Raw genomic sequence first — 25,647 nt, forward strand, 5'->3', positions numbered from 1 at the left:
GGGGTGGAGAAAAGGGAACCCTCCTACACTGTTGGTGGGAATGTAAATTGGTGCAGCCACTGTGGAAAACAGTATGAAGTTTCCTTAAAAAACTAAAAATAGAATTATCATATGACCCAGAAATCCAACTCCTGGGCACATATCTGGAAAAGACAAAAACTCTAATTCAAAAAGAAACGCCCCAATATTCATAACAGCAATATTTACAACAGCCAAGACATGGAAGCAACCTAAATCAACAGATGAATGGGTAAATGCGTACCACACACACACACACACACACACACACACACACACACACACACACACACAATGGAATATTACTCAGCCATAAAAAAGAGAAATAATGCCATTTGCAGCAACATGGATGGACCTAGAGATTATCATTCTAAATAGAGTAAGTCAGTCGGAGAAAGACAAATATCATATGATATCCCTTATATATGGAATCTAAAATATGATACAAATGAACTTAGTTACAAAACAGAAACAGACACAGAAATAGAAAACAAACTTATGGTTACCAAAGGGGAAAGGGAGAGGTGGAGTGACAAATTAGGAGTTTGAGATTAGAAGATACAAGCTACTATATACAAAATAAACAATAAGGTCCTAATGGAAAAGAATCTGAAAAAGAATATATCTTAATCACTTTGCTGTATGCCAGAAACTAACACAACATTATAACTCAACTATACTCAACTATACTTCAATGTTTAAAAAAGGAAAAGAAAGAAAAAAGGGACTTCCCTGGTGGTGCAGGGGTTAAGAATCCCCCTGCCAATGCAGGGGACACAGATTCCATCCCTGGTGGGTCCAGGAAGATCCCACATGCCATGGAGCAACTAAGCCCGTTCGCCACAACTACTGAGCCTGCGCTCTAGAGCCCACGAGTCACAACTACTGAGCCCACGAGCCACAACTACTGAAGCCGGCACGCCTAAATCCTGTGCTCTGCAACAAGAAAAGCCACCACAATGAGAAGCCTGCGCACCACAACGAAGAGTAGCCCCCACTCGCTGCAACTAGAGAAAGCCTGCATGCAGCAACGAAGACCCAACGCAGCCAAAAATAAATAAATAAATAAATAATTTAAAAAGTAGCTAGCCACAAAGCATACTTTTATAAAAATTTGTATGTGTTTAGACGCAAAGTTTATTGAGACTCAGTATACATGTGGCACAGCCCCCTACACCACCTGTTCAGTAGTCCTGTGCACTTGGAAGACCTGGAGTCGAGGAAGGGCTGATGGAATGTTGCCCTTGAAGCCCTGAAAAGTACCTGGTTATGAAAGAAATATCGAGCTAAATTCACCATACCCAGAATGGCAGATAGGATTCATCTCAAGTGTCAGCTGATTGGTTGTGGCTGCTAAGGTTGAGAAGGACTTTTAAGGCAAGTTGCAGGTGTCATCATCAATTAGTAATGTCTGCCCTGGCTCGGGAAAGGGCATGCAGTAGCCCCCATGTTAGGAAGTTATTGTCCCTGTTTCCCTAGGCAGGAAACTGTACACTTTAGAAAGTTTTCAAAAATAGGAATAAAAATGAAAAGGAATCTTTGGTGCAGTTCTAAATTAACCAGAAGACTCCAATCCAGTTCCTTAGACTATCCTTCTCACGTAGCCATAGAAATATCAAGGTAAGAAGGACCTTCACAATTAATTAGACTTATTCACTTTAGAAATGTTTTCAAAAATAGGAATAGAAACGAGGAGGAATTTTCGGTGGCGAATTCTAAGTTCTCCAGGAAACTCAGTTCCTCAGAATATTCCATTCAAGTATTCATAGACTTTGTTACTTCATAGACTTTGTTACTGGAGGCTAGGAAGGACATTTGAGATTAGTCCTGCGGTTCTCAAATTTGGCTTACGGTGTAATCACGTGGGGAACTTTTGAAAAATTCTGATGTCTGGGTTCTGATTTCATTGGTTTGGGGATGGGCCCAGGAACTGGCATTTTCTTAAAATTCCCCTACTGGTTCTCATGCCCAGCCTGGATTGAGAACAACAGATTTGGTCAAAAACCCTCATTCTACAGATAAGGAAATGGAGGCTGAGAGCAGAGGGATGGTTTTCCCAGGGACCCCAGGGACACAGCTGGTGGTGCGGCACAGAGCAGATTCTGGTCTGGGTGTGGGGTGAAACCCCTGGGTCCTTGAGGTTGCAGAGCTGGAGTCCTAGAGCCCAAGTCAAGTCTCATAACCTGAGTCCCACTGGCCACTTTCCTTATAGCTGACTCTCCAGCTGAGTTTGACCACGCACCTCTAGACCGCCGTTTTTTTTTTTGCTCCCTCAACCCCTGCTCCTGGCACTTCCGAAGAGAACTCCAGACATTTTCCCCTAGGCCTCTAGTGCATATCTGGTGTTTCCTGCCTCTTGCCATATGTGTCGCATTGTATGTCTTGCCTTGATGCCTTGATGTCCCTGGATAGCAAGTGAAACAATAGTGAGATCAACAAACCACCGCCCTACAGTAACCTTAAAAAGGCTACTTTTAAAAAGTTTAAAAGGAGCGAGGGAAGGAGAAGTGCGCTAATGTTTGTGCAATGCCTCCCGTGGGCCAAGCACCTTATATATTTATCCTCTTGACAACGCTGGAGGGGAAATATTATTACTCCGTTCTACAGATGGGGAAAGGTGGATCTGAGAGGTTAGGTGACTTGCCCAAGGTCACACAGCTAGATAATGGCAGTCAGGATTTAAGCCACTTCTCATCATTGCCCTCTGCAACCTCCTCCACTAATGTGGTGGTATGTCCCAGTCCCTTAGAAGACAAGGTATATCACCCTACAGATTGCTTATTACTTACAAGGCAAAGATGGTAACTATGCAGGAGAGAAGCCTGACCACTCATGGACCAGGTGAACTAAAGGAACCGTAGGTGGACATCACCCAACATCACTTCTGTTGTCTTTTGGCCAAGGCTACGTAACCTGAACCTAGTCACGAGGAAACATCTGAGGAACCCAAATGGAGGAACAGTCGATAAAATCACTGGCCTCTATTCTTCAGACATTTCAATGTCAATGTCAAAGCTGAGGAACTGTTCCAGAGTAAAGAAACAAAAGAGACAGGACATCTAAATGCCATAGGCGGTACGGGATTTGATTCTTCACGGGGAAAATGCTTTGCAAGCCTGTTGGGCCAATTGACAAACTTGAATATGGAGAGTAGAAAACATTATTATAACAGTATTAGATTTCTTGAATTTGCTCACTGTACAATGGCTCTGTAAGAGAATATCCTGTTCTTAGGAAATACACACTGAGGTACCTTAATACCTTTAATACGAGATAAAGGGGCACGACATCTCTCAAATGTTTCGGGAAAAATAAACCTTGCCGCAGTATTCCTTAGAGTAGCCAGCAGAGCTAAGCCCATAGTAGACAGTGAATTTTGAATCTTCGTTTTTATTCGATTAAATAATTCTCCAGTTTCCTGACCACAAGGAAAACACTTTGCAGCGTGGCTTTCTTGGTTTCTAACGTTTCTGCTTGATTTTAGAGGAGGCACAAATACAATTCTGATGCTTCACCAACCTCCTCCCCACTCTACTCCCAGCTCCTCTAAGGAAGGGGGGAAAACACTGTGAACTTGTCTTACTTTATGATCATTTATAAATTCTTCCACATTTCCTGGAAATTTACTTGGGATTTTATTACTCTTACCATATTCTTGGGGTGAAAAAAATAAACTCAGCAGGACATAACTGAGTACATTCTGTGTTCTTCTGACCTTCCGCTCCTATGAAAATCGTTAAGTCAGATGCTCACTCTACCAGACGGAGGGGGGACTGAGTGGGGCCTCTCGCTTGAAAACGAAACTCATCTTTAGTTTGACAAATATTGAGCCAGCCTCTACTCTGTGTGGTATACAGAGTTGTTATCTCAGACATTTAAAGGAATGAACACATTCTATTTTACTGAACTAAATGTGTCCAAAATACCTCCTGTGTCCTTCGTTGCAAAGCACCAGTTTCATTAAGACAGAATTGCGGGACTTGCCCGGTGGCACAGTGGTTGAGAATCCGCCTGCCAACGCAGGGGACACAGGTTCGTACCCTGGTCCGGGAATATCCCACATGCTGCGGAGCAACTAAGCCCGTGTGCCACAACTACTGAGCCTGCGTGCCACACCTACTGAAGCCCGTGTGCCTAGAGCCCTTGCTCTGCAACGAGAAGCCACCGCAATGAGAAGCCCGCGCACTGCAACTAACAGTAGCCCCTGCTCGCCGCAACTAGAGAAAGCCCGCGCACAGCAACAAAGACCCAACGCAGCCAAAATTTTAAAAATAAATAAAATTAAACTTTTTTTTTTTTTTTTTTAAAAAGACAGAATTGCATCCTGGCCATTTGGGACAGGAAGTACGTATACTAGTCAGGGTCTTAGCTGCGATCAGCGTAACCTGCCCTGGACGGTTTTAGCAGAAAAGAAAATAAATTACTAAGGGATACGTGGGAGCTCACTCAGTTACTAAGGAGAGCCACCACCTCCCCTTGTGGACACAGCCTCTGCTGCCCACACCTCTGACACTGGGCACTGGAGGGCAGGGGCCCTGCGCGGCTGCACTCAGGAGCCCCAGGCCTATGCTTCTTCCCACCCCCTGGGCAGGAAACCATTCCTCCTGGGGTCTGCTTCCCAAGTGGAAGCGCCTGATGGGCACACCGAGCAGTGACTTCTGTCTCAAGGAGGCAGCACTTAATGATGTAGAAAAGCCTCTAAATATGGGAAGAGAGTTCCACAGAAGCTTGGTGGTCACAGTCATCATGACCACATCCACGAATACAGCACCAACGTGGCAACCAGGGAAAACGCCCAGCTTCTAGGTTGTTTTCGTGCTCACCAGGCTCCTGTACTTGCTTTTGCTGTCACCATCTTCCCTCAGTTGTTCTGGCATTTCAAGGCTTATTCTGAATACAAAAAATGAAATCTGGAAAATCCTCAAATCTTAGTTCTAAAGTGAACCTTCTGAGGAGGAGACTGGAAGTAATAACTATTTCAACACCTGGAAACCTGCTGTTTCCAGATGAGAAGAAAGGGGCCCAGGGATGTGGCCACCGCTACTGTATCTATGCTGCTGGCCAGGACCGTGATTTTCCAGAACGTGCCTTGCATAGTGTTAATAGATGGGTGGCCAGAGCGAGGAAGGAGGCAATGATTATGAGAGGGACTTCGCACCGGCCAAATAAAAGTCCACTCCATTTCCTTCCCGTAGGGCTTCCCTGAGATTCTACTATGCTGCAAGGGAGGTTCATGCAGCGATGCCCTAACTCACTGGACCACAGAGAACACTTGGCTGTAAGGTGTCTTGCTTGGGTTTCACCAAACACTCTTAGGGAAATTACCCCAGGCTGCCTCTCACCCAGGTTAGAGCCCCAGAGAACAGTTAACTTCTGCAAATTCAAAACTCAGAGACTTTCATGCAAATACAGTGATTTTAAATGTCACTGGCTTCAGACCAACTTTGAGGGCTACTTTGAAAAGGGAAGGAGGGATGATACCTGCAGACATTTAGCCCCTTTCAAGTTCTGTTGAATGACTTGGGAAGTTACTTTACCTCCCCACCCCGCCGTTTGATTTAGGAAATGCAGCTTGAGAGCTTTCAACCATGGGACCCCTAAACTTACATGCAAGCTTTAAGATTCAATGAGTGTAACTAAAACAGGCTAAATAATACAGGCTAAATAACACAGGCTAATAATGTTATCCAGTGAGGGAAAAAAGGTGCTTCCTACAAAGTCGGTTCAATACACAGGAACTTTCAAATGTGCTTATCTTGCACAAACTGAAACGAACATCGTCAGGAGTTGATTTTGGTTTTTTTGTTTTGTTTTGTTTTGTTCTTTTGGCTCACTGTCAAGTTCAACTTGAAAGATCACCTTCAAATTAATTTAACACATATACGTGTACAAAACTTGCAAAAACTTTGGCTCCCACGTGAGCTGGCCCTCAAGCCCTTCACCAGAACAGCTGCACTAGGCTGACCACTTCCAATTGCAACATACCGTTTGGCTTAGTAATCCCTGGTGTACCTCATACTGAGATAATTTAGCAGCCTATTAAAATGTCCACCACTCCTACTTTTTAAAGGTGTTTGTTTGGTTCTATCCAAAGGGCCATTAAGATATTGGGAAAAAAACCCATCTCTGAGGTGTGGCCCACAGCATCAATCCCTAGGAATCTCTCCTTTGACTATAAAAGCACTGAATTGTGAAGGTCACCAGGCAACAGTCCAGTTACTCTAAAATAGTTGCTGCTGGAGACTCCTTCATTTGGAATGGGTTTTGATGAACACCCAAGAGATCATTTCATACTTTTTATCCGTATATTCACTTCTTTTAAACCATAGTTTTTTTTTTAAAAAAAGTGATCAATTATTTTCAACCAAATCTCATAAAATGTATTTCATCCTCTCATGGAAAACTGGAGGCAGACTGGCAACATAAATGGCTTTATGGGATAACCTGCTACATATATTTTTAAACAATTTATGTATAGGACTTGATGTGTCTAAATATCCAGAAACATAAGAGGAATCTGTTTCCAGGACCTCTTTAAACCAAGCCAGGCCCTCCAACACTGGGTTGTTTTTTTCTTGGTATTTCCATTCCATGTGAAAACATTTAAACCAGGTCCTAACCCTCAGCTGTCCCACGAGTACATGAATTACAGATCCTTGCACATCTGAAGTACTTTCTTGCTGCTTTTTTTGGTTTTCCTTTGTTTTGTTTATGCTACACAACTTCCCTCCTTCCTTCCTACCCTTGGCTCCCCAGGGCTTTTAGAGAGATGGGCTAACCACGCATCATGTCCTCCTGCAGCAGCGATGGAGACCCAGAGCCAGGACCCTCCCTCTGCTCCTGGCCAAAGGGGATAAACGCAATAATGGCCATCTTAAACAGCACTGCTGTTCACGGCGCAGAGATCTGGGAAACACCCTTGAATTCAGATAGTGAGCAAATTTAGCTGCTGCTTAAGTGACACACAGCTGCTCTGCATGGGAGCAGAGTCACTGTCTCCCAGAAGGCAATGGCCCTCCACAGTTTAGCCTCTGCAGATGGCCTCCCATTAGGTTGTCCCCCATGCATGACAGTCACTTCTGAGAGCGTTGCCCATGCACTCGCCACCCTCAGAGCATTCCATACAGGGCAAGTCCTTAGAAGATTTAAGTGATTCAAATGTTTCCCTTCCCCAAGTGTTCTTTTCAAGGGCCATTTGGATTCCAGGGGCCACTGCTAACCTTAATAACTGACATTCTTCCCATTTCTTGCCTTCCTGTGGTGAGTGGCGATTTTGAAATCTCCACTGATGAATTTGTCAAGTTCTGATCTAAATTCAGGGCCAGGATGAACACTTGGTAGGCAAAAACTAAGCCTCCCCCGAAAAAAAGTTTGAGCTTGATAAATCCTCAAAGTGTGACAAGCCCCTCTGGATTTAAATGCCTTTGCCCAGCAGACCACTGACTTGTTCACTCCCAGTCTCCACTTAATGTTTTTCATGGGAATGATTTGCTATAAACAGAAGAGCAAGCTCTTATGGGGCACTTCATATCAAAGCGCTTTTTTAATGGCATTTGGGATGTCAACCACTCTGGGCTGGGGCACATTACTCATGGGCTTGGGTTAAATTAAGGCACACAAGAGACAAGTGCTTTTCCCAAGGCCTCTGAGTGGAGGATGGAGTCCAGGCGGGGTCCTAAGCTGGTCGAGGCTTAGAGAGACAGAGAGACTCGGATGACCATCACGCAGAACCATGGCAGGGTGCTGAAGCAAAGGTTGTGCAGCCAGAGAGATGCTTGAGTTCAACTCTGCCTCTGAATTTCCTAGCTCTGCGTCCTTGTTCCAGCTACTTGACTTTTTTTTTTTTTTCCTGGTCACACCGTGTGGCATTTGGGATCTTAGCTCCCCGACCAGGGATTGAACCCGCACCCCCTGCATTGGAAGTGCGGAAGTCTTAACCACTGGACCGCCAGGGAAGTCCCCGGGTTACTTTACCTTTGCAATCTATTTTCCCATCTACAAAGTGAAGGTAATAAATCCGATTTGAAATACAAGAGAATGCTGGTAAAGTGCCCTGAGGGACAGCGCCTGGTTCTTAGTGTGTGCTCAATAAATGGTGACCATTACAGCTTTCTGTCGTGTTGGCATCCTTGTCGCTAATGCTTCCTATGTGACTCCGTTAATGAATGTAGAGCCTGAAGACCTCTGTTGGCTCAGCTCACAGAAAGTCAAGGAGCTTTAAAAGTTCAAAAAACACTTGTTTAAGATGCATTCTTGTTCTCTGAAAGGCAGTAAACCAGGAAAATGTGCTCCATTTCCAAAAGGGATTTCAAACAAAGGCCCTTTGAAACAGATGAGACTGGCAACACTTTCCTTTGTAAGTAAAATTAAGGTACAGTAATAACGGAAGCCGGTTTTCCCTAGTCTTACGGTAGGGGGAGGTGAGAGAGAGGGAGGAGGAGGGAGGGGAGGGGAGGGGGAGGAACGATTAACCGGGAATCCAAGAGTCCCTGGTGGTAAATTCTAGGCGGGAGAGCCTTTGTCTTCATTCTGTTAGAAAACTCCCAATTAAATGAAAGCTTTGGAAAAACACACCCAGATTTTTATCATTGAGGCTGTAGCTTAATTCTGAACAAAACCCCCCGGGTTTCTGGTTCATGTTTTTCTAAGTGTAAATGAGCCCTTCTGAGAGTGCCACCACCTCAATTTCGGGAAGTGTGGCCAGGTATCTGCGCCATAATTAGCTCTCCAAGAGATTCTCAGGCACCCCAAGGTTTGAGAACCACCAGCCTGAACGTCCTAGGAGAGGAAGAGGTGGGAGAGGGAACACCTCGGAGACTCGGAATTCCCTCTTGGTCTGAATGGAAACAGTTTACACTGACATTGTCACAAATCCAAGAGATCTGGGGTAAATGGTTTCCTCATTTCTCCTCCATAAATCAGCGTGGATGTTCTTGGCTAGCTCTCTCCTTGCGGGGTGGGCAGCTGTGAGTCAGCGAGGGGCTTACCTCCTCATCTCCTAAACTCGTCCTGCCTTTTGCAGATGCAATTCTTTCCCTGTCTGCCTCACAGATAATTATTTTAGCAGACAAGCTCCACGCCTGAAGAAAACAGGATATATTCTTGAAAGTAATTATTGTACTGAAATTTAGTGGGAAAAGGCCGACCTTCGGTGTCAGGTTTTTGAATCAAATCAGCTAGTGAAGCGGGCTTCTATTTAGTTGAGTTTGCCAGTTAGCAAAGCTTGAGTTATAAGAGTTTAAGATGTCATTTCAGAGAATGTGGGAACAGCAAACTTTTTTTTTTTGTGATCCAGGCCATATTCAAAAGTTTTCGTCTCAGTGATTTGACTGCAGAGATGGGGGTGGGAGTGCCATAAATCTAACCTTCTTTAGACTCTTAAAACACAGGCATTTCATTACATACATCTTTCCCCTCACATATTTGTTCGAAAGAGCCACACATGCAACAAAACAAAGAAAACTTTCATTTAGAATGCTCAACGAAGCCTTTTCAATTTTTTAAAAAAACACCTAGGAGAAGATTTCCCTTGGCTCACACCACAAATCTTAGCTTCCTTTGAATGGTATGAAGAGAAAAAATGTTTAAGGCATAAGAGTGCTACATATATAAAATGGAAGAGAAAGATAACTCAGCCATCTCTTTTCTGAGATTAGTAAAATTATCCAAAACTTAAAAAAAGAAAAGACAACCATGAACTTGTCACACCATTTTAAAAGAACAGTAGCTTTAAGTCAGAAGATAGTTTTCCTAGCACAGCCTTCACCTGTGTGTTTGAGAAAAGGCAAATCGGAAATACTGATACCCCCCAAATCCACATTACGAACTGCATTCTGCTTTAGGGGACCTTGTGATTTTTCAGTCAGTTTTCATGTCATAAGAAATGTATTGATAGCAGTCATTAAAGTGACTATTGGACATCATAAACAAACATTTCCACTTTTGGACAAATGCGTCAACACGGAGAACAAAGAAGGCTCTAAATATCTGATACACAGTTTTAGCTAACTGTACTCAGAGGTGGTGCTTAAAATGCTGGAGCATATTTGCTGTGTGCTCTAGGGTGAAATGGAAAATTTAAGAGAAGCTATCATGGTAAAAACAGTAGGAATGAGATATGCAGGCAAACAAATAGCAAGAAAATGCATACAGTATCGACCACACACTTTCCTTCTACAGAAAATGCTAAAACTTACTTATATGAGCTATATAAGAATTAGGTTCAGAAGATAAAAGTCACTTCCTACTCACCCAGAGGATCCACCAACCTCCTTCTTAGAGAGAGTTTCTGCACTGAAAACTAACCACCTCCTCACCTGCAGCTGGTTACTTAATTTTAATATGTAGTAGCTGCAGTGCCCCGCCCCCTCCGTTCAAATCTCTGGCTACAATTATTTCTGCCTAAAAGAGCAAATGCAAGAGTAAGCTTTTGTTTCTCTCTAGCAGCTATCAACTAAAATAATAAAATTCCACCAACTTCCAAATTTTATAACGAACTGAGCTTAAAAAAAAATCAAAACTTGAATCAACCATATATAAGTGGTCTCCGCACTGCATCCAAGTTCGCTTGTATGTTAGTTGCATGGAACTTGAAACAGATATTTCCTCTCCAGAAGTAAAGCTATATCTGGTAGGTGGGCTCCTTGGCCAGACTACAAATCACTTCAGTCAAGTGGCTGAATCGTAGTACTAGCTGTACTACCTTGAGTTCAGGGAGCTGGGAACCATGCAAGTCAGAAGGGAAGAGAAAACATCTCTAAAAACCACTCTGAAATAAGCAGTTTGCTCTGGTTACTTCACCACTTCCAGCCCCCAACTCGCATCTACAGGGGCCCCTAAAAAGTGAGCTTGCCCTTCTGACTTTTTTACTCCTCAGGATCCTGCCTGTTTTCACCAATGGACTCAGGTGAAACTTAGACCTTCCCTCCACTTAAATCACAAAGAGCTGCTAATCTTCATTAGGTGTCAGCCTGAGTCACTGGACTTCCTTTTAACTCACACCAACCTGTAAATGACTGATGGTGCTTTAACCGTCCCAGAAGAATTTGCATTTTGAGCAAAGGATAGTATCACCACCTGAACTGAGGATTTGTTTGGGGCGGTGGGGTGGAGGTCAGCGTCGATTTCCAGGGCTTGTTCACTTCTGAACCTATCTGCTGAAAGCTCCAGAAATTTTCAGAAGAGCGAGACAAGGGCATGCAGGTGTGGGCCCTGGGGAGCGGGTCCTGTTCATCCTGTTAATATCCTACAGCAGGGGAGTGAGGGCTTTGGCGGGGATCAGAACCATCAGTGCAGTTGGAAAACAGGCAAATCCTCAGGCCCAAGCCAAATTTGGAGGTCCAGAGTGGGGCCCAGGAACTTGCGCTTTTAAACACTCCATGTGATTCTGACTTCAAAGACATTGAGAGGCAATAATCTTGAGTATTTAAAAAATTATATAATTATACTCTAGCTACATAAATTTTCTGTAGGATACTTAACATTAAATTCTACCTAAACTGCTAAGTAAAAGCAAAACAAGCAAAATGGCTTCCCTAACTGATCAAGATCCTTTGAATTGTACCTAGTCAATAGTTTTAGGTTCCAAACCTACATTCCTTCTCAATAGTTCTTAAATTGAATGCCAAACACTTTCACATGTAGATAGATCTAAGAAAACATATACAAACACATACACACATTTGGAGGTTCACTGAAGATTTCAAATTAAGGGGTCAAATGTATATTATCAACTTACTATTTTCAACATTTGAACCTCAGTTAAGGCCCAAATTTCTCTTTTTATTTTTTGCAGTACGTGGGCCTCTCACTGTTGTGGCCTCTCCTGTTGCGGAGCACAGGCTCTGGACGCGCAGGCTCAGCGGTCACGGCTCATGGGCCTAGCCACTCCGCGGCATGTAGGATCTTCCCGGACCAGGGCACGAACCTGTGTCCCCTGTATCGGCAGGCGGACTCTCAACCACTGCGCCACCAGGGAAGCCCTAATTTTTACTTTATACTGGAGTATAGTTGACTAACAATGTTGTGTTAAGTTTCAGGTGTACAGCAAAGTGATTCAGTTATACATATATACGTATCTATTCTTTTTCAAATTCTTTTCCCATTTAGGTTATTACTGAATATTGAGCAGCCTTCCCTGTGCTATACGGTAGGTCCTTGTTGGTTATCTATTTTAAGTAGAGCAGTGTGTACGTGTCAACCCCAAACTTGCAATCTATCCCTCCCCCCACCCTTCCCCCGACTCCCCGCCCCCATAACCATGTTGCTAAGTCTGTGTGTCTCTTTCTGTTTTGTAAATAAGTTCATTTGTACCATTTTTTTAGATTCCACATATAAGCGATATCACATGATATCCATGCTGCTGCAAACTAAGGCCCAACTTTCTTACTTTTCAAACACTAAGTTGGCATGAAATATGAAAATATAAAAAGTTAATAGAAATAATTATCACTGAGGAAATCCTTAGATTTGATTTCCTAAAGTAAGACAAGCCTTGAAATTTTCTTGTGCATATGATAGGCCTAAATTAAAATTCCAACAAGCCCTGCACGTCAAGGTACTCATTTAACAAAAAGATCAAATTAATATTATGGCAGGTCTTAACCTCAGAATTTCCTGAAATGATTGCTTAAAATGTCAACCTTTATTTGCTATTAATACCTTTACATTTGGATATTTATAATTACTCTTTTTTATGTGTAGAATTCTTACTCTTGAGAGTTGGGGCCCTTTTTCAAACCTCTGTTCAAGGAAGTACAAAGCAGCTGACTAGTTTTCTTACTAATCTTTAAAAAAACAAAAAAAGCATTCAACAGGTAAGAGCTCAACTTGACGTTAATAGCAAAGAGCAGTGTTCTGGGGAGTCTCCCTTGAGCTTGAACACCGTACCTTATCCTTGTGATTGGTTTCTGCATTTCCCAAACCCAAACCTCTCAACTGGTCCATGCAAGCCTAGTTAAAATATTCTGAAATTCTTCTATTTCAAGGGAAATTATCTGCAGAGTCCTTGCCAGTCTTTCCTTTTTCCTCTAGTGGGTGGGAGGAACTGAGGGTAGATATGAGAAAGACAGGACAGGAACTCTGTTCTGCCAAAGGGAAGAGAAAGATGATCAGGATTCCCCCTACCCAGTTAGGTATTTTACATCTGCATGTAACAAACTGAGATACTTACAGTAGGTACAAGACTTATTTTTATGTCACTGCCATAGTGCAGATGATTTAAACAAAAGTATTAATAGCTTCTTTCTCCCTAACTTTGTATGTTATTTAACCAATGCAGAGCAAGATGCTTTAGGATGCTTTTTAAATGTTAAGCTTAATGTGAAAAGTCACTGGAACTTACATACAGTAAGGCAGGTTCCGCAGCTGTGGGTTCAATCAACTGCAGACTGAAAATATTCAGCAAGGGACTTCCCTGGTGGTCCAGTGGTTAAGAATCCACCTTCCAATGCATGGGACACAGGTTCGATCCCTGGTCAGGGAACTAAGATCCCACATGCCACGGGGCAAGTAAGCCTGTGTGCCACAACTACTGAGCACGTGGGTCACAACTAGAGAGAGGCCCGTGTGGCACAACGAGGAGTACCATGTCACACCTAAGACCCAACGCAGCCAAACATAAAATAAATGGTAAAAAACAAAAACAAAAACTCAGGAAAATAAATTCTAGAAAACTCCAAAAAGCAAAACTTGAATTTGCTGCATGCCCCAGCAACTATTTACATAGCCTTCACATTGTGTTATTATAAGTAGTCTAGGAATGATTTACAGTATACAGGAGGATGTGTGTAGATTATAGGTAAATACCATGCCATTTTATATAAAGGACTTGAGCATCCTTGGATTTTGTTATCCTGTGGGGGACACGTGGGTAGTGTCCTGGAACCAATTCCCTGCTAATACTAACTACTAAGAGCTGTCTTATTTACATTCCAACTTTATTTTTACTCTGTAGCTAAAGTAACTGCAATATGGCAGGGTTAAAGTCAGTAATTTGGCCTTTCCAAAGCACTCAACACTTGCAAATATACTTTTCCAGGTCCTTCCCCCACCTCCTCCACTTACCTCTGATGTAGCATTTTCAAGCTTCTAAATAGTTCAAGAAATTTGAGCTGTAGGAAAAAAGTGATCCTACAAATACCCCCAGGTACTGTGGGTAGTTGGCCAATTAGTCCAAGGTTAGACAGCATGTTAAATATTGAGCTAAAATCAATCCTTGAGTTTCTGGTTCACTTTCGTTGGATACCCTCTTCGATGGTTCTAAAATTAGTAGTTAATAACCACACTCAGTTGTACAGTGGTCAAGGTTTGTGGGTGAAAAAAAAATGAAGACCACTGAGAAATTCATTCCATCGACAATGACACCTAATACAGTGCCCCTCTGTAACGTGGACATAGCAATCACACCATTCTTCTGGTGACCAGGAAGAGACTGGATAAAAGACACCAGAGGAGAACCTCAGGAAGTCCTGAGTGACTCTGGCCGTGAAGGGGAGGTTCAAGCACACAAGTTCATGGAGCAAGAAAAACAAAAATACTCACATCTACTCGCCAGACCCCATCCTCAAAGGCTAGTATAAAAGTAAGAAAGGGCTGGGTCAGCTTAATAAATTTTCATGTGTCTTTAGTTGCTTTGTTAAAAATAATATGCCTAAAAGTCTGCAGATGAGGTAAAATGTTGTTGAAAAGAGGCATGTTCCATATAGATCTCTCGAGCATTCCTAACACTGCCAAAGCCTCCTTAAATCTTCCGGGAGACAAAACAGTCTCCTAGAGGGAAAAAAGTCTCTAACAGAGCTGTAGCTGTGATTTGCTTTTATTCCTAGGGTTTTTTTCCCCCCTTAGGTATTTAAAATCATATCAGAAATAAAGATCATACCAAAAATAATTTTTTGTAATATAGTAGAATGTCACTGAACTGAACTTTGCCTAACAACTAGCATAAAGTTGTCGATCCGTCTTGCATTAGCAAAAACAAAAATATGAATAAAAATAAGAAAATGAAACCAAAGAGAAATACTATTAAGAGGAAAAACAGACAAAATTCAAATTTACTTTGAAAAATCTGATTTTATTTTCTGAATCAAAAAGAAGTGTATTCATGTTAAATTTAGAATGTTTAACTTTCCATTGATCTCTCAAAATACTTTCCAAATATTGTTGACAGTGCTCAGAACTGTGTAAAAGTTAACATCCAATACCACATTTTTTTTTCCAATACCACATTTTAAAGAAAAAAGTTTAAATGCAGGATCTATTTCTAAGAAACCCTTCTCAAAGGTCAAGGCATTGGCAATTCTAATTTTAAAAGAAAAGAATTTTAATTTTTGGAAATTTAAGTGACAAAGGTTTTCAAGAGCTATATATCAAATCTCTTTTAAAACAGAAACAAATTTAATTTCTGAGGGACTCATACCTGACAACTCCAATTAAACATGATACTTCCCCACCCCACCCCCAAATTACTAAATGCGTTATTTCACCTTGGAATAGGAAAATTATAAAATGTAATTTAAAAACTATACTCTTTCTATATATTAATACATCATTTTAACTGTCATGTTTGCTAGCAGAATTATAAAATTAAAACCAAATTCTACATTCAAGGGACAAATGACAAATGCTCTCATTGCTTTATTTAAGAGTCTATCCCATTCTTTGTTGTCCTCTACCCCCATATTTTAAAATCATGACCAAAGGTCAGAAGTCAATCCATTTACCTGAAATGAATAACTAGTAGATACTGGTCCTACATCTGTGTCCTTTAACAACTCAGTATTCAAAAGGCTGGGGTGGGGGGGATTTAGAAGAACATGACTTAGGAACACTTTAGAATTCCAAAGTGACTCTGATACCCACGTCCCTAAAATCTAACAAACGTTATACATAGGCTATTCACGTGTACTGAAGCATGTCCAGCATGCAGGCGAACTTCTTTTACTTGTTCAAATTGAGGTAAAACAGACAAAAAATACACAATATTAACAGAAGCTGCATAATTAAAACTAACCTTCTTTTGCTGCTTATTTCATATAAACTGATTTTTAAGTTTCTTCACAAAAAAAGAGATGCTATAGCCAATGATTTCTCCAATTTCAGTCACCCAAAAAAGTACGCTGCTTCTTTCAAAGTCGTTATTAGTAAAGAATGTTCTGAAATGAAGAAAAACATTTTTCTCCAGAATGTGCATTTTGTACTTAGAGTGATACAATTTCTTATTACTTTATTTTTCAAATTTAGAAGGAACTCAAGTCTGGGTACTATCTGATATGTTTTCAGATACCAAGCAGTACCAACAGGATTCATAAATATGGTTTTCTGACAGGTAAATCGGCTAACATTTACAAAATACCAACAATTCTTCTTTCAAGCTTAAGATGGCTGAGATTTAGTAGTTATGATTAGTTTTTCAGTACAAATATGCATTTAAATCTTGATTTTTTTTGGCCAACATTTTAAATAGTCAAATTTTACTCCACTTCCAGGTTTTAAGTGAAAACATAGCAACAAAAAAAAACTAGTGAAAATTACCCAACTGGCACAAGTCCCATATTTCAATGTTATTTTTAACCCAATAATTATAACCTACTGCCAGTAATTATTTATATGTATCTACTTGTTTTTATTAAATAAGCACTGGTCAGTTATATAAAAGAATTTTGCAAGAATGGTACTTGGCACTGGGTTACCTTAATGCTTCTGGTATTAATAGAAGCACTTAGAAAAATACCAGCTCTTAAGCACTTTTTGTCTGTAATTTGAATTTCCAAAAGCTTTTTTTCAATGTTACTTTTCCATTGGTAGATTCTAGGGAGTCTAGTCCCAGCTGATCTGGTTGATTTTAAAAAACAAATAAAAAATCCCTAAGTCACATAATAATGGGACACTACACTTGCTTTTTACAGCATATGAAAACAGTTCCAGGCAGACCAAAAGTAGAAGAAAACCTGCCAAATCAAAGTATTGTAAATAAAGTTCATCTTACGTACCCCAGAGCAGAAAAGCTCAAAAATCAAAAAAATAAAATCAAACCCCCCCCACCCCCGCTTTCCTCCACGCAAAACCCCACCCCAAACACTTTAGTTCTGAGCTTACCATTTCCCTAAAATGTTAATACCAGAAGCTTTAAGGTACTTAAAGCTGCAGCAGTAACAAAGAAAGCGCTACACCACAGGGGAAACGCTACAAAGGGTGCCCACTCAGCCCTCACCACCCTACCCCAATAACACATAAAAGCTCCTGTGGAAGTTGTTTTTTCTTATGCTAATAAAGGCATACCACCTAGTGTGCTAAAGACTAAAAACTAGCAGCATTAGAACAGGAAAGTGAAAATAGGAAGGCTACAGGAATGATCTAAATGCCTACTTAGGAGAAACAGAGCAGCAGACAGGACCCTGGCCCTCTAGTGTTTGCAGGGAAGTGGTGGAATTAAGCAGTCAGATTTACCCACATCAACACAAATTTAACAAAACTTCTGCAAGACACCAGAATAAAACCTGACCTTTCCAGTCAAAGGGCACAGAGAGGCCTCATCCATGTCCTGGAGTTGAATGAGTTCAAAGATTGGCAATAAAGGAAAAAAGAAAGCATTAGGGGAGTGATGGGAACCAGCTTCGCAGTTTATCGAACAGTCACCCCAAGTTTCTCCAGCACACGAACACCCTTTTCTTGGTATTCCTGTCGGGTCATCCAGAAGTTGTCTTTGTCCTTCATGATGTCCGCTAGAACTGCGCCACCCAGGAATACCATGTGCTTTCTGCGGGGTGGGTCTTCAATGCGGATCTTGAATTTCTAAAGGAGAAAGAGGAGATGATAAAACGTCACACGCATGGTGCTTTCTGCTTTTTGAAAATGACTTTTTCTTATATTCTCTTGTTGAATTCTCACAAAGGTCCTGTGATGTAAGTATCTCAGTTAGAGAGAGAAATTTTGCAATTTGCCCAAAACTCACAGCCAGGAGATCACACATCCATCCCAGTGTGCTTAGAACAGTCGCAATGTACACCTGTGGCCCCATCATTAACTACACTCCTTGTCACTCTCAAAAGCAGCCTGATTTGAACAATGAATTCCATGTTTGCCCTACCAAGAGCCCAAGAACCAGAGCCCTGTGACAGGCTTCCCACTAATGGGCAAATCACCTGGCCAGCTGTCAAATAAAGAGTTGGGATAAGAGGACTGCTATAGTTTCTTCAAGGTCTCACGCCCCTATGATTGTAGTCCCATGCAATAGAGTAAGCTTTAAGTTCTTTTCTTATAAGCAAAGCTCACTTTCTATTCTCTCAAATTCAAACGAAATGTTCTCAAAATAAACAAGGCCAAATACGGTCAAAATAAATTATGAGGATGTTGGAAAAAATGAACACAGTAACCAAAATTAAAGACAAGCAGGAGCCACTATTAACTGTCTAACAAAGACTTCCATCTGTAGGTCAGTCAACACCTGAAAGAGAAACCTCAAAATGAAACAGCAGTTTTATTTACAAAGTCACAAATCCCGCAAAAAGACTCAATATAACTGTCATTCTACGTTGTCTTTACGTCACATAAATGAACCGTAGGATCTGTCATAACACATGACATAGAAAAACATGTTTACTTATTAATTCTGAGGCTAACCTACTGTTCTAACTGTTCTAGTTACTATTTTACTCTTTGGCAGGGGTCAGCAAACTTTTTCTGCAAGGGACCAGAGAGTAAGTACTTGAGGCTCTGCAGGTCTCTCTGGCAATACCTAAAGGCAGCCAGAGACAATATGTGACAATAGGTAACATATTATGTGACAAAAGAATGGGTCTGGCTGTGTTCCAAAAAATTTTATAAAACAGCCAGGTTTGGTCCACGGCTATGGTTTGGCAACCCTGCTCTCAGGGACACCTGGCTAGCCCCTGAGGACACCACTGCCCGTGCAGCTTTCTCAACTGGCTGCTATTTCTCTCTCTCTATCTGCCTAACTCCGAAGGTTGGTAACAGTAATTCTTGTTCACTGTTCTCTCCCTCCTCCCTGCATCTCCATAGCCCCTCAGAAACTCATCCTATCTGACTATTCCACCCCTCTTTGCCCAGGGCAGCTATAGATGCCCAGGTTATTCCTCCTCATACCTGCTCTGTGGCACGTGTGCGTGCTCTCTCCACCATGTCCTGACATCATCCTCAGTGACCCTGTCTTTCTCTCCCTCACTCGGCAGAACACCAACTCGGGTGATCAACTCTCTTGCTCTGCCCCTGCCCTCAAGCAACCGAACACGTGTCGGAGAAACTCAACATCTAGCTTTAAACATTACCTCAGCTGAGCCCCTCAGTGCTGCTCAGCAATCCCATGACATTTCTCTTCTCTCTTGCACTCTGCAAGACACCACTTCACACCTCCTCGTCTATCTTATAAACCTCTCCCAGCTCCTTCCTCCTCTCAGAGCCTCCTAACCTGTCTTGTGATTTCACCTTTCCTCCTTCCTTCCCTCAACAATCTATTCACCACCCAGACTTAACGATCCTTTAAACAAGTCAGATCCTACCATTTCTCTGCACAAGATCCTCCTTCCTCAATAGGAGGAAAGCCAAACTCTTCCCTGTGGCTGAATAAGACTTACATCCTGATTACCTTTCTGAGCTCACCTCCCAGCCCCCGCCCTTGCTCACTCTGCTCCAGCCACTGCTGCACACTCCCACCAACTTGGGGCTCTTCCTGCCTGGAAGATTCTTCCCCTCAGAGAGTCAGGCTGCCCACTGGCTCACTCCGTTCAGGTCTTTGCTCAAAAGTTATCTTACCTCACGGGAGTCCTTCTCTGATCACACTACACAAAGGAGCACACCGTCTCCCCCGATCACTGCCCGCTCTCTAGCCCCTAACCTGACTTCTCCATAGTGCTTATTACTACTGATATATTATTCACAGACTAAACACGGGAATTTTTGGTTTTGTTCACCACTGTTTTGTTTCTCCCACCATCTAGACAAGTGTTTGGCACCTAGAAGGAGTTCAAGAAGCATGTGCTAAATAATCATCTGAGACTGATTTTAAATTATATGTATACTCAAAGTCAGACAAATGAGTTAAGTACTTAGACAACATGGCTCCTTTTGGGTCTTTTAATTTGTTTAATGTATGAGTCCATACACAATTTAAGTCACAAATAAAAGATGTGACATAGTGTCTCTAATACATACAGCTCTCTGCAGGACGTAAGCTCATTATATAAACTGATCGAAGTTGGTGAGATGAACCTCAGAGATTAATTTAGAATTAAACGACTCTTAATTGAGTGCATAGTATGTATAGTATACTTCACACAGTCCAGGGTTTGGAGAAAAAAAAATCAATGCCAAACAACGTACTAGTTTAAAAATTTCTTCCTACTCTACACACCAACAACTACCAATTAAAGTCTGTTTCAAGAGCTATGATAGTTGACGGGGATGCAAAAGAACTGGAGACACGGTGTTGTTTACAATCTGATTGGGGAGATAAGACATATGCAAGAAACAGCCAGAAAATAACTCAGTCAGAAACATGAGACAGTCCAAGAGTAGCACTGAATGCTGACTACATATTAAAAAAACAAGTTAAAAAAACCCCAAAAACCCTAAGGGGTCTTTCTCTCCCCATAGTACAAAAGGTTCTTCCCATATACTTACAGGCACCTCTGGCTCCAGGCTGTTTGTTATAGATGAACCAAAACATCTGGCCCTGGACCCAGGTGCCTCAATACACCGAATACAGAGGTGCCCCGGCACTAGGACCGCTCTGAGACAAAGCTCATCTTGAACCATTTACTTCTTCCTACCTCTTCGAGGCTACACTAGGCTGCATTAGGAATTTGTTTAGAAAGACTTCTTGCTCCCTCTGGTGGTTGTCAAGATTCACAAACTATTTTACAGGGTTTTAAAAGTATGTTAACAGTTGGATTATTGATTGATACTTACAGAAAGTTTTTCCACATCTCCCTTCAACACTCGTTCTAAGTAAAGCTGTTTAAGCTCTCGTTCCAATCGTGATGGCAGCCCAGGGTACATAGTAGACCCTCCAGAAAGCACAATGTGCTTATAGAATTCAGATCTAGAAAAACACAATAGGTATTCACTAGGGGGTTCAGATTAGGAAAACAGTATCTCAGAGTTGCTTTTATTTACATCAGCCTCAGGTGGTTGCTGGGAGAATTAAATAAAATTCAACATGTAAACCACAAGGCTGAATGTTTGCTATTACTACTGATAACAGATAATAAACCCTCTTTATATATAAAATTATTAGCATTTTGATAACAATACTTCTAAAGCACATAACATTTTCTTGCAAATGTAACTGAGTCTTTTAGTAATGACCAGTTTACATTACAAACTTGCAGTATTTGGACTGTGCTATCACAGTGCTTCCATGGAGCCACTTAGATGTGGTTGTTTACTATAATTAACCATATTCTACCATGATTCCAGTTCTTGCTTTTGAATTTTTCCATTTGTCTTTTGTAGTTTTCCCTTTTGTTCCTTTGCTTTGAGGCTGTCAGCTATTATTTTTGGTTAGATTGATGTGCTTGCTTCTTAGAGCAGTCCTCGCTTTCTTCCTTAAATATGCTGTTGGTCATGATACCAGATAATCAAATCTAAAATAACTGCATATGTAGTAAAAGTAACATCATCTGAGTGAGGGTCTGAGGAACTCTTCTCCTAGTAAAACTCAGGAGCTAAGTCACATCCATTTTGGCCTCATTCAAACTCACTTCCAGGTTTTTACTTACTTTCAGGTTCTCAAAGGCTCAGGCTATTATAATTCTAGCTTCTATAAGAAGTTCTGTATTGTATTTAATTGCAGAAGTATGCACATGAGTGTGACATAAACTAAGTTGCTGAGGTATAGCTACATGTGGTATGTGCCCATGAGCATTTATTTTTCTTTTCTTTTTAAAATTAATTTATTTTTATTTATTTATTTTTGGCTGCACTGGGTCTTCGTTGTGGTGCACGGGCTTCTCATTGCGGTGTCTTCTCTTGTTGCGGAGCACAGGCTCTAGGCACGCGGGCTTCAGTAGTTGTGACTCACAGGCTCTAGAGTGCAGGCTCACTAGTTGTGGCGCATGGACTTAGTTGCTCCGCAGCATGTGGGATCTTCCCGGACCAGGGCTCGAACCCGTGTCCCCTGCATTGGCAGGCGGATTCTTAACCACTGCGCCACCAGGGAAGCCCCCCATGAGCATTTACATGTATGCTTTCAACACACAGGACATGCAAAACAAAATTTGAGTTGTGCTGCTTTCCAGTGCTAGCAACGTGGAGAGGGTACTGAACCTAACGCCATTGCTTTAGGACCGAACACCAAAACTTTAATCACTACCAACAGGAATGCACTTTTAAATATAATTTTGCTATTAGTGATCATTAAATCAAGGAATAAAAGCATCTACCCAATCCCTACCATAAGAATTTATCATAATTATGAAGTCTAGATGAGATTTTTGATCATCCTCCATTAGATTTATAGCTTTTTATAAGCCAATTGCTATTTTTATTAATTTCCATTACCAGCCTGTTCCCCAGCCAGCCCACAGAAGTTATGGGGGTTATTTCATTCAGGGTTAAATAAAGAAGTAGGCAAACACTTGCTTTTAATAAAATGCTTCTGAGTGAATTTCTCAATAACTTGAGTACAAAGGAGAGCTTTCTAACTATGACTCAAACTCTAGATGCAATAAAAGATTATAAATCTTTTTATATAACTAAATAAAAACAAAATTTTGTATGGCCAAAAACACCATAAGAGATGAATGAAAAATGACAAAATGTCTGCAATAGATATCACAGAGCTAATATAAAAAGAACTTTTTCAAAAACTGAGAGAAAACATTTTTTTTTAATTCCATAGAATAGGCAAAAGCCACGAACAGATAATTCACCAGGAGAAGATATAAAAATGGCCCTAGACATAGAAAAATATATTCAACTTCAATCTTAAGAGAAACGCAAATTAAAACTACATTAAGATATCATTTCTCACTCATTAGACTTGGCATAAAAGTAAAATGCTGAAAAACTGTGTGAACAAGCTGTTGGGGACACAGATGCCCTCATATATGACTGGTGGGAAAAAGAAAGGGTACAACTTTCATAGAAGGGAACTGAGCAATAACAAAACCACACACATTTATCCTTCAACCCAACTATTCCCCCCAGAGTTTTTCAGAATATATATGCCCAACAATACAAAGATACTGTGTGCACAAGGTTATTAAATGCAGCATTATCACTGCATTATCACACTGGAAAAAAGAATGCAACTGGAACAAAGAATAAGGACAACCCCTAGGAAGTGGCAGATGTAGAGAACAAACGTGTGGACACCAAGGAGGGAAAGTGGAGGAGGGATGGGGGGCGATGAACTGGGAGATTGGGATTGACATACATACACACGTGTATTAAACGGATAATAAAAACTTGCTGTATAAAAAAAAGGCAGTTTTAGACATTAAAAAAAAAAGCTTGTTTCAAATACATTAAGTGAAAAAAGCAAAGTGCAAAAGAGTATTTACAGTATGCTACCTTTTGTGTAAGAAAATAAAAAAGAGGGAGGAGGGCTAGGGTGAAAGACAAGGGGTGGGGAGAGTAATACTTCTGAGTATACTTTTTTGTATAGTTTTCACTACCTATTCAGAAAACAAAATTAAAGATGAGCCAGGAATATCCTGTGCCACAAAACAGAATGAAGTAGAATGTGCTCAAAAAGAGATGAGGGCACATCAAAGGACACAGGAGCTTGCTTGAAGGGGCTCTCACAGGCGATATCAGGAAGAATTTAGCACCAAAATGAAATAAGGCAGTAATAAATTATATAATCCACCAAATAAAATCCTGAGACCATACTGATAATAAACAAACAAAACAAGGGAGAAAGGAAAAGGACTTCTTTATGCTAGAATGCCAACTAATAAATACAGAATGACAGAATGAGAAAAAATCACCTTTTTGCAACCATCACAATAAAAATGGATTTAGGCAAGAATCATCAACAGACGCCAAAAGGGGTGGGGGCCAGAGTTTGATGAGGAACAGGAGATTTACACAGTCTCAAAGTGTTTTCCCACAAATTACTTAAAAGTCAGGAAAGGAAAAAAAAGAAAACCTACACAGTGGAGAAAATAGGAAATTTCATTAAGAGTTTAACACTAATATCACCAATTCGGAGCAAACAGACATCACTCTGGATGTGATAACCTGAGAAGGACACATCACTTAAGTACTGTTATAGCCAAAAATGCACAATCTAAATCTAATCATGAGAAAACATTCAAACCCAAATTGTACTCTGCAGAGATATCAATGTCATAAAAGACTGAGAAACTGTAATAGATAAAAGGTGACTAAGAGACATGATGACTAAATACAATGTGTGACCTTAGATTTGATCCTTTACTGGAGAAAAGAAAAACTGTATAAAGGACATTATTGAGACAGTGAACAAAACAAATACAGATGGTAGATAAAAGTATGTCAGTAATCAATCCCCAGAACTCAATAATGCACTGTGGCTATAAGAGAATAGCCTCATTCCTAAGAAATACAAGGTGAATATTAAGCAGTAAAGAGGACTTATGCATACAACCTACTCAAATGGCTCAAGAAAGAAAAGAGAGAGCACACAAACATGCAGAATGTTAAAATCAGTAAAATGGAAAACTGGATAGTGTACAGGAGTTCTCTATTCTATTCTTGCAACTTTCAACATTTAAACTATTTCAAAATAAGATTAAAGAGGCACCTGAGACACAATGATATACGCTGTTAAACAACCAATGTCAACCTATCAGAAACCTGAGTGAGATAATAGACAACTTGGTCATTCTAGCTATTCAGATTCCATCTATTTCTTTTCCTTTTTTTTTTTTTTTGCGGTACGCGGGCCTCTCACTGTTGTGGCCTCTCCCATCGCGGAGCAACAGGCTCCGGATACGCAGGCTCAGCGGCCATGCCTCACGGGCCTAGCTGCTCGGCGGCATGTGGGATCTTCCCGGACCGGGGCACAAACCCGTGTCCCCTGCATCAGCAGGTGGACTCTCAACCACTGCGCCACCAGGGAAGCCCTATTCTATCTATTTCTGATAAATAACTTTGAAACAACAATTTCTAATGTACCTGGTATCGATGTCAGCTGCCTGGATTGTGTTAAAAAGCAATTCAGCAACACCTACTCCCTCAACATTGATCAAGTGAGGCTGAAACAAAGCTTCTGGTGCTTCAAATCTCTCTCCCCCAACTTTGATAATGCGGCCATCTGGGAGCTAGAAACCAAGAACAATCAGGTATCAGCAAAAGATTTTAAAAGTTCCTAGTGTTCTTTAGATGTTAGTACTTATAAACTTATAAACACCTGTTCTAGAACCAAAATCATTATCAGCAATACATTTCTCCGAAAATACATTTTTGAAAAAAGACAAAAAAGGTAAATTAAATACATCAGAATAATTGTTTTTATTATCATGTTCTGTTCTGCTTTTAAAATGGTATGTCATGCCCCCAAATAGGAGGAATTTCTTGGAGGATTCGCCAACGCATGAGTGTGTCATGTTCCACTGGTGTGTGCAGGTGAGCACTACAGGAGGCGCTGATCACCCATGGCAATTGGATTTTTGCTGGGGTCAGTGT

The 25,647-nt window shown here is 41.1% G+C and overlaps 1 protein-coding gene across 3 annotated transcripts in view; it reads right to left on the reverse strand.

Annotated features, from left to right (window-relative positions):
• Positions 1-16,205: 16,205 nt before the first annotated feature.
• Positions 16,206-25,647, reverse strand: part of ACTR2 (actin related protein 2) — a 34,130-nt gene continuing 24,688 nt past the window's right edge. The window contains exons 7-9 of one of the 3 annotated variants that reach the window (XM_007464102.1): positions 25,138-25,283; positions 20,941-21,073; positions 16,206-17,808 (exon numbers count right to left, since the gene is read on the reverse strand). In XM_007464102.1, the coding sequence (XP_007464164.1) occupies positions 17,638-17,808; positions 20,941-21,073; positions 25,138-25,283 (450 nt within the window). In that variant the 3' untranslated portion in view covers positions 16,206-17,637. The remainder of the gene's footprint in view (positions 17,809-20,940; positions 21,074-25,137; positions 25,284-25,647) is intronic. The other 2 variants (XM_007464104.1, XM_007464103.1) reach the window with 2 other exon arrangements.

This window comes from Lipotes vexillifer, unplaced genomic scaffold (genome assembly GCF_000442215.2).
Source record: "Lipotes vexillifer unplaced genomic scaffold, Lipotes_vexillifer_v1.1 scaffold311, whole genome shotgun sequence".
NCBI classification, from domain to species: Eukaryota; Metazoa; Chordata; class Mammalia; order Artiodactyla; family Lipotidae; genus Lipotes; species Lipotes vexillifer.